Below are 10,194 nucleotides of genomic sequence, written 5' to 3' on the forward strand. Positions count from 1 at the left end.
TTCCGCACGCTCAGAAACTGCAGACTGCTCTTCAGGACGCACTGATCCCTTGCAAAGAGAAGAGCGCACAGTAGTGGGGCAAAGCAGGAAAAGGCCTGGGTCCTCCTGCTCCGACTGTCACAGTTCGGCTGCCCGTAAACTTTGGTTTCACAGGTTCTCAACGCAGCCTCTCACACGAGCTCCAGATTCTCACCTTTCCTAAAAAAAAAAACATATTAGAGAAACGTGGTAGACTTTGTGGGAACTGCTATCAGAGACAGATACAAGGAACAGATCTTTCTGTGCAAGGTAACGAATTATAGCAAGAAAGAGGAAGAACAGCAACAGCCTTCTGAAGACTCCGGCAAAATCCCATCCTACAGCTGCTATTTATTACCTCTTGTGACCAAACTAACTGAAGAAACAAGCCAGTTCTACAAACACTTTGAATAAAGGCCTGACCATACGCTTAGAATAAAAGCAGAATTGCTTCCCATAACAGACAGGGACTGCAGGAACAAAGAAGATTTTAAGAGGGGAAAATTCAAAATATTCCCAACAAAAGTCAGGAAGGAAAGCAGAGACTGAATGTAACCCAGCAGGACTGACTCTTCCTTTATCTCAACCTCCAGTGCACTGTGAAGACAGCAGCACATCTCCTTGCCATGTTCCATTATCAGAATTAGGTATTACCTAAAAACAAAGCGCTGTAGATTAGAAATATATCAGCTCTCTCACTCTGCCCTGTGGATGCCAAGCCAAAGGTGCAAATAAACTGTTTGTATCTTACACATAGAAGGGACTTCCACAGAGTAACAAACTGGTTCCAGATTCCCTCCAGAATCTTAAAGAGGGAGCTGGTGTGTTTCAGCAGAAAGCATAGCATTCTGGAATTACGACGGCCAACATGAAATACTTAGATGCTACTGTGAGAAATGGGCATATCTAACCCAAAAGCAAGTATTATTCAGAAGAGCAGATGTCAGATCACCCAAGAGATTTCATCACTAGTGGTGTGACCACCTGTGGGTCACACAAGGTAGAAGAAACAGCAACACAGCTCTTTTTGTGATCAAAGAGGCTCTGAAAAAGAGTTGCAGCATCTGGGGGCTCCAGCCACTCTTTATTAAATTACTTTTTCTATGTCAGCTTTCACGATCAAGACAAATGTGCTCTGGTGTTATATAATAACCTCATTTGCCTTATTAAATCGCAAACAAAGAGGAAAAGGTTGTTTTCTCACTGTACCACCTGCTTACAAGTGCTATATCCTGATTTAGAAGCTCTGACTAGAGCTAGCAACTGCTCAGATTGGCACTTTTGCCTTAAGCTGGCTATGCCTTTAACCTCAAGCAAGCTGGTACAAAGCTTGTCAGGGCTGGTGGCTATCCCTCTGCACCCAAAGCTGCTCTCTCCTTCTCTGTTCCGATATTCACGCTAGCAAAAGCGGAGTGAAACAACAGCAGTGGGAAATGCAACATCAGCCTCCACCAGATTGTCTCACCTTTCCAAAAGACTTACACCAGGATAGATACAGGCTGAGTACGCCAGGGTTTTCAGGCATCTGGAACCAGTGACCGGTCATAGTCTTCAATCATCACAGGCAAGTCTAATACTCTGATGGCTAGAGAGATTTGCAGCTCTGAACCCAGAGAAGGAAGTATACAATTCACTGCTCTGGATAGGTAGAGAAACACTCCACCTGCTTTGCTCACCTCTTGGGTTACTTCCCCCGGACCCAAGAATAAAACTCCTTATGTCAAGGCTAAGCCCAAGAGAACTTGTGACAGAGCAAACAGAGTCTGTAAAAGAAGCAGTGCTCCTCTAAGTTCTTTAGAAAATATTGTTCTATGGAGGATCAATCACCGAGATGATTAGCTACAAACAAAAAACCTCCACAACCTTAAAATACCTTAATTTTTCAAGGGAACATAAACAAAGGCAATATTAAGAAAATAATTTGGCTGCCCTCAACACAGGCAGAGACTGTAAAGCTACATACAAGTACTGACCAGATGCATACTTTGCTATGAAAATAAAGGGAGAATAAAGCAAGCCACTAACAATACTTCCTTCCTTAACATGCTTCAAGGGATTAAAAAAAAGGAGGTGCAGAGAAAAGGCCTTAAACACTTTGAAAAATATCAGTGTATATTCTTCAAAGACACAAGGGCTGCTTCAGCAATTACTCTGCTGCTGCTTCTGTCACTGCACTGGAAAGGCAGCACGAACTAACAGCCTTTAATCCCCACATTCTGTAGCATCTCCAAGAAGAAGTGGCAGGGTATCTCAAGCCCTTTGTTTCTCCTTTGTAGGACCCTAATAGAAGATCAATGCCTTGTAGCCGCCTGCAAGGATGCAGAGACCAGCAATATGCAATAAAACACAAGTCTGCGTAGCCCTCAGCACATACCACTACAACACTGCCACCAGGATGGTTCCACAGCGACCAAGTCACAAATGAACCACAGGTTAAGATTAAACACACTCAAAAGATGAAGTAGAGATAGGCTTCAGGCATAGCTTATCACAAGACACTGTCTCCTCCGAGAGAGGAAAGTCACATCCATAACTTGGTTCACAGTGAGAAGTCGTCCCAAATTCCTCACCGACAGTCATTTCTTACAGTAATTTCTTACACATAATACTTTCTATCATTTTTACCTGGACAAATGTTGTCCCACTCTGGCTGACAATAACAGACCTCTGTTACTCTCGCTTTCCTCTGCTCCAGTCTAGCATACGACATCAGCACATTGCTCACAACACCTAAATGCAGCTTTTAGAGCTCACAAAGCTGCCAGCTGCTACAATGTCTGCTGTGTGTCTCATCACAAACTTCTACTGCCCTACACTTAACTACGGTAGTCTATAGTACAGTACTTAATATCCTACCACGTCATCCTCATTCTCTACTTTCCACACAGGCTTCCTACAGAATTTCAAATCTGCTGGCATATTCAGGTCATTCCTTGGTTGTGCTAGAAGCTTGCCTGGAAGGCCAATCCAAAAAATATCAGAATGAACTCCTCCAAGGAAAAAAAATAAAAAAAATATAATTTTATCACCTTGCCCTCCACAGATAAAGCACGCTCCTGTGAGTTTAGCAGGTGCAAAGCCAGGAAACTATATTTTTAAAAGAGACTTAAAATGCTGGAAAAGCAAAACATGTCATTGCGTATGCTCCTCCTGTTAAGGCACAGGATAAGGCAGTGTATTCACAGGCACTCACACGGGTGTAGACATGCAACTGAAATGAAAGCTCAAAGATGCTTACACTCTGGTGGTAAATGCAGCACAAAAGCCTAGATGCAAGTCCTATTTTATTGTGCAGCAAATGATTGTTCCTCCTTGTGCTGACATTCACTGGAGGGGTTGAAATTCAGTCCTCCAGCTGAGCACACAAGAGGTAAGTATCCCGGGTAGGAGAGCAGGATGCATTTCCAGCAGTGAGACGAGAGGTTCACCACAGTCTCTGTACTAAGCCAACTTTACCCTTTTAGGGGTGGGGGGCAGACAGAGGAAGGGAGGAGGAGAAATGTACTTCAATAAGTTAAGAGGATGAAAAGTCTATTTATATTTTTTAATTAACCATGTTCTACAGCGTTATTAAGCAGCAATCAAAGATGCAGATGGTACTGATTTGATTGGCAAGAGGTGCACTGTGCTGAATATTAAGGAACTCTGCCCCTATAAATAGGTCTAATCACCATCTGAAGGCTCGAAGGCAGTGATGAAAGCAAGCATTAATAAGACCATAATTAGGCCCTGTAGCGGGCTGTACTCCACCGAGGTGCTCATGTTACTAGACGTCTCTTACAGTAGCATCCTCAAACTCTGTTGTAGACATTACCGCTTTTGGTCTCAAGACCTCTAGTAGCTATTTTAGACAAAGCTATGAAGAGTGGGCTTTCTCCATCTTTGGAGGGCCTGGCATTGGTTAGGAGTACCATTTCTGGAGCAAGAGAGCTTTCCATTCCAGCTGTCTCATCTTCTCCACTCTCAATGAGTGAATTAAACTGGGCAGCTGGAGCTCCCCAGGCACAGAGTCTGGCAAGGGCTGCAGGAAAGTGAGAAGCTTTATAATCTATTTTTCTCCCTCCCCCTCAGAGAAGGAGGAGCACATCATGGCCACATCTACATCACAAAGCTAACCTAGCCACAGTCATAAAAGCCGTTTCTGCTCCTCTGCTCCAGCTTTAGAAACAGAGATACTTTCTCAATCTCATGAACCCGATACTTTTAGTCTGTCCCTACAGTACAGCACTATCTCAGAAGAATAACAACTAAAAGATTGTGTAGAAAATTAATCCTACAGGGCATCTCCTGCTACATGCCAATACTTCCAAAAGTCGTTCATTGATATGGGACTGCCCGAACAGACAAGATCTTTTCAAAAGGAGTCAGCCTCCCACATCACACCACGGCCCGGCAGAAACAGCAGAGCACTGAGGAGCCTGACCTGACCTTCAGCAGGACTCAGGGGCTCATACCGCATTTCACCCACTATGCATCCTGGCCTTGTGGGCCAATATTCTGCTTGGAAATGGCAGGAGTGGATTTCATTACTGAAGCAGTCTCACCTCACGTGTCCTAGCAGCAGCTGTGGGAAAAGGAAAAGCTTTTTCTGCTCCACTGGTAGGCAGCCACTAACTATCCAGCGATATAATGCCACTCAGTTCCACATATCCAAATGGCGTGGAATTACTGGCAGTTACCACATATGCAGTCATCTCACACATCTGGGTACCACAAGAACACCATGCTGCACCACGATGTCACCTGCAGTGCTAGGTGCCTTTTTGTTAGCTGAATCTATGTACTACCGACAGTTCAACCCAACATACCTTGCGACCTGCATGAAAGGTACTTCCAGTCCATTCAATTGGAAATATATGTTTTGTTCAACCTACTGACTACCAGCAAAAGATATGAAGGTAATGCTATGAAGATATTAACTTTTGCAAGCAGTAAGAGCTGGTACAAAGCTTGCACCCAAAACTCCTAAGCTTTTTTTTTTCAGTTAATTCCCTAAGTTGCAGAGGGAACACAACAGATAGGCTGTTTTGCAGCAGAAGAGCTGCTTACTGTCTATTTCTGTAAAGTGGGTGCCTGATAGGAACACGTCTACCTGGACCACGGGCTGTGTCAGAGACCAACAAACACCCGTTGCTACTTAGGTGTTCATCCTATCCTGCGGTTTCCGGAATAAAAGGCTATCTGTACGTGATCCTTCCTGAGCACTCAGAGCTACCAAAGGAAAAGCACTGGCCTGTCAAAAAATCTACTTCTGAAAGCATGAGCCCAGTATTTAAGGCAGCCCCTTCTCAAGAACCCAGAAACAGCAGCTATTGCAGCTACTAAAGACAGACAAAATCTATGAGAAATATGACATTAAAGCAAAGACATTATTGACAGGTAACTAAATGAACATGAACTCGAGGATTTGGTTTCCCACTAGCAGCACTGTCTCTTGGATCAAATAAGTGTGGGCTTGAACCAATACATCAACAGACTTGGTGATCATTCTCAAATGGATACTCTCTCTTTCCCTAAAATCTATGCAGAGCCACTTAGATTTGCTGGTTTGTCACACGGTCTTCCAGTACCTCAAGGGGGCCTACAGGAAAGATGGGGAAAGGCTGTTCAGTAGGGCCTGTTGTGATAGGACAAGGGGTAATGGTTTTAAAATAGAGGGAGGTAGATTCAGATTAGATATTAGGAAAAAATTTTTTACACTGAGGGTTGTAGAACACTGGCACAGGTTGCCCAGAGAGGTGGTGGATGCCCCATCCCTGGAAACATTCAAGGCCAGGCTGGATGGGGCTCTGAGCAACCTGATCTGGTTGGAGATGTCCCTGCCCCTTGCAGGGGGGTTGGACTAGATGACCTTTGAAGGTCCCTTCCAACCCTAACCATTCTATGATTCTATCTTACACTGCCCTATTTTACTTCAGCTAAAGAAAAAGAATAAAAATTTGAGATCTCAGAGCCCAGCTTTATAATAGCATATGGCAACTCCCTGGCAAATTGCAAAATACCTGACATTTAAAGGTGGATCACGTAAAATCAAATGATATCAACTCTCTCAGAAGACAGAATGCTATTACATTAAATTAGTTTTTAAAGACAATCTGAAATGCAAGGACTTAAAATAATTTAGAAGTGCACTTCTATCCTCTCTGCAAGCTAAGATGGCCTCTAAGCCCCTTGTCTTCAAGACAACCCTTTCTCTCAACACAGAGCTCTGTTTTGCAAAGCACAGACAGCAGCCCTCACTGCCACGAGGCACTGAGCTGCAGGCTGCATTCCATTGCTGAGAAAGCCCTAAGCACAGCTCTAAACACAGGCTGGAATTTATTTCCTTCAGCTGGATAGATAAACCTCATTTTAATGGACAGATGCTGATATCTAGAGTTAATCAGGTACCCTACTCCGCAACTGTCGCCTTTGGCTCTCATGGAGACAATGAAGTGCTCTAATGAACAACTGATCTGATTCTAAGGCAGCCGTGTACAACTGACCAAAAGTACCGTGCTAATTGCCTGCCTTCCCTTCCTCCCACTATTTATTATAAAAGTCTGAGCAAATCAGTTAGCTACACCTACAATACAGGCATCAAAAGTAACGCTAAGAATCCCAGCCTAAACATCCAGATGCAGCTCTTCATTAGATTTCCTAAATGGGGGCATTTCGGTTTTCTGTGCCTGAAGTACACAGAAGCCACTGGCTATGCCAAAAGTCCCTTGGAAGGCCACTTCCCTGCAGTAAGTTCTCTTAAATACTGGAGCGTTTCAAAAGCAGGCTAGCTGAAATGCTGCTGTAGAGCTTCCTCCAGAACATTTCGTTCAGAAAAATGAGGAACTGCTCAATCTTACTATCAGACCACAGCAACATTCCAAAAACATAGCACTTCCCTAAAAAAAAAAAAAGAAAAAAAAAAAAGAAAAAAAAAAATCAGTTAATTTTTCCCTCTAATTTTCTGATGCAAAATGCGCTTCAGTCTCCTGCAGAGTGACCTTAGCTGCAGATCCAACCATTGCCACATCTCGCTGCAACAAATCCCAACCAGCAATGTCCTATTTTTCACCTCCACATTTAGTACCCTGTGCTCCAAAGTCTGGGGGTTTTACAGCACTTACACCCTACATGCACTGTGCTTCAGCAGATCCTGAGATATTTAATGAAGGCAACAACCAAATCAAACTGGCGACCAAAGCAGTTCCTGCCCATTTTATACATTGAAAAGCAAATGGAATGTTTGCATTTCTGCAAGATGACAGGAGGAGAACTCACTCACTCACTCACTATAAGGAAGCGTCTCCAAGCCCGTTCACATTTGCAGAAGGACTATCCCTATCCGGTGGCCTAGATGACAGGAGCTGACAAAGAGCTGGGTCAAAAGAATGGCACCTGGGAAATCAATAACCCAGTAAACAAACTGCTGGATGGACTATTTTCTGGCAAAGGTTATCTTGCAAAGGGGTCTAAGCAGAGCTGATTAGCTACAGAAATTGCTTTTTGAGTGATAAAAAATGATTTCTTTCAAGCTTATACACCACAGCCACGGGAAACATCACAATTTCAGACATAATCCTCTTCTTCCTCTGCACACTACCTTTAATCTAAAAAAAAAAGTTATAAAAAAAAAAATTGCCTTGCTTTGAGGCTTATCTCAGCACTATTTTTCCCCAGCCCTCAATTTCTACCCCTCTCTTTTACTGCTCAGGCTGAGTGTGCAGTTGACTACAGTTACCTGGTATTACCAGAACCCAGACTTCAGAGTAGTTCCCAGGGATTATCTGCTTTCAGTTTTCTTGCCAATCAACTCCTGAGTTGAGAGAAGAGAACAGTACTTTTTATCTGAAGGGATGAAGATTAAAAACTCAGTTTAAATATCCAGAGTGATAGAAAAAGGGCAGATGCTAAGCCTGGTAGCCTGTGTTGCTCTGGGAGTGCCTCGGGCATTTTTCTGCCCGAGGGCTCTTTGGAGGTGTGGCTGTTTCCCCACAACCAAAGCAGTCCAGGAATAGAGAGGTGTATCGGGCAGCCTTTACCTCCCAGCTTTACTGACCAGAGAAGACAAACATAATCAAATATCAGGGGAACTTATCAGCCCCTAGCTAACCTTCCTAAAAGGAAGTCCAAGCAAGGGAGAGTTGACTGGAGCACCTCTGATTCCCCAGAAAACTGAAATGCAGAAAGCCTCTACAAGGACATGCCAAAGTCAGCTTGCTTCCAGCCCTTGCCTCTGGCAAGAGCAGCACTATCCGCTCCGCTTCCTTTCACTGCTCAAGGAAGGCTCCGTATTTCAGAGAACTGGCAAGAAATAGGGACAGTTTTAGCTTCTGCTTCATCTACTACAGGATAGGTCAATCTGGGTTGCAAATCACTGCCAGCAACACTCACTGCGCAACCTAAATGAAATAAATAGGTTATCTCAAGCAAACTCCTCGCCGACATTTGCCTGAACCATGTGAAATGCCGCAACCATGGCTGGCACTATCCCACATTTTTTGTTGGAGCAAAAAAGCGAGCAAAGTGGAGAATTAGCCTACTCTCCCCAGAGATGAAAAGCCTCCTATTTTGAAAGAGGCCTTTGGGAGAATCCAGGTGCTGTCCAACCACACCATTAAAAAACAAAACAAGCAAACAAAAAAAAAGAGATAGAGGGGAAAACCTCACCACAACAAGACTTCTGTTGATTAGTAAAATGAATACTAACATTGATCATCAGTGCTGGATGTGGATTTCCACTGCATCCATCAGCATCCTTTCTTCATGTGTACAGCTACATCTAGTAGCCCTCTGGTCTTTTTACTATTGGCTGACTCATTCTTTACTTTGAACATAGAAAAAAATTAATACAATAAATGAATTCATCACAACAGCATTTGGGTTCAATTGCAAACACTGACAACATCTTTTTATTTGACAAATCATTACACCACCACAGCTACCAGCTTGCGAGTGAGAAACATGCCCTCATGAAACTTCCAAGACAATCCGTATGAAAACGGATTTGCCAGTACTCCGGGTAGCAAACTGTATTGATGCACCGATGGACTAGAAGTATGTTTTTTACAGTCTGTGGTGTTCTTCCAATTAGCTGATAGTTAATAGTAACCAATCAGTACTTGGAACAGTACAAAACACCCATAAGTCTATTACAAACCATGAGCTAACTTTCTGAGGAAAAATTCTGCAACTCACAACACAGAGTCCTCTGACCCTCTGTCTTGGACATCTTTTTCTCTTTTTTTTGTGACTCCTGTCAGGCTGCAGCATCTGTCTATCCTTCCAGGGTACCTAACTTACATGGCGAGAAGGCATCACCCTTCCCCATCCCCAAAGTGCTATGTCGACTCCAAGCGTCCCACGTGTCATCGCCAACTTGAGATTTCCACGCTCCATGCCTGCCTGGCAGGTGTTCCAATTGATTTCATGGCTCAGCACTGAAGCACCGTGTAAGAAGTGTAACGAAAGATTTTCCAAACGCATTATCCCACCCAAACAGGCACTGTACGACTCTCATCTCACAGGACCAAACTCTTCTCCTCAAGACCCGACCGGGCCCCCGACGGACAGAGCCTGCGGCCACCAGAAGCGCTTCACCGGTGGGCGACCGGCCGCAGGCCCCTCACAGGGCCCTGCCAGCGCTCAGGCCCAACGGCAAGCGACCCCCACCCGCCCCGAACCCCGGCTCCTCGCCGCCGAGCCCGGCCGAAGCTGCTCCGCGGGGACACCCCCTGTACTCGGCTCTCCGCCAGCACCGCCCAACCCCCGCCCCTCCCCCCAGTATCCCCGGGGGCCCGGCCCAGCCCCACCCGGCCGCCCCGGGCCCGCCCCGGGCGACCAGCACGGAACCGCCGGGAGGGCCCAGCCCCGCCCCCCGCGGCCGCGCCGAGCCCCGCGCGCGCTCCCCTCACCTGCCTCCAGCCAGCCACGCCCCGGCACCGAGCAGGAAACGGCGCCCTGCACCGCTTCCGCCCTCAGTTGTGCGTCACTTCCGCCCGGTTAGCACGCCCCTGCAGCTCACGGTATGCCCCTGGGCCAAGCGGGGGGCGGGGCTGCGCATGCGCGCGGTGGAGGGTGGGGCGTCGGGCGTGAGGCGTGGGGCGTTCCCCAGCGGAGGGGAGCGTTGGCCATGTTGTGGGCCGCCAGCACCTTCCCCTGCCCTTTGCTCTCTGCCGTGTTGGGCCAGGCGTTGTGTAG

At 45.8% G+C, this 10,194-nt stretch overlaps 1 protein-coding gene across 4 annotated transcripts in view; it reads right to left on the bottom strand.

Moving 5' to 3' along the window:
* Positions 1–9,980, bottom strand: part of WASHC1 (WASH complex subunit 1) — a 47,078-nt gene extending 37,098 nt beyond the window's left edge. Inside the window, exon 1 of one of the 4 annotated variants that reach the window (XM_086755267.1) lies at positions 9,909–9,980. Coding sequence is in view for 1 of the 4 variants with exons in the window: in XM_086755285.1 (XP_086611411.1) it covers positions 8,705–8,706 (2 nt within the window). In the remaining 3 variants the exon portion in view is untranslated. Of the gene's footprint in view, positions 1–7,735; positions 7,834–8,704; positions 8,725–9,908 lie in introns of those variants that run through there. The other 3 variants (XM_086755285.1, XM_086755248.1, XM_086755275.1) reach the window with 3 other exon arrangements.
* Positions 9,981–10,194: the final 214 nt, after the last annotated feature.

The sequence above is a fragment of the Chlamydotis macqueenii genome, chromosome 1 (assembly GCF_036417535.1).
Source record: "Chlamydotis macqueenii isolate bChlMac1 chromosome 1, bChlMac1.mat, whole genome shotgun sequence".
NCBI classification, from domain to species: Eukaryota; Metazoa; Chordata; class Aves; order Otidiformes; family Otididae; genus Chlamydotis; species Chlamydotis macqueenii.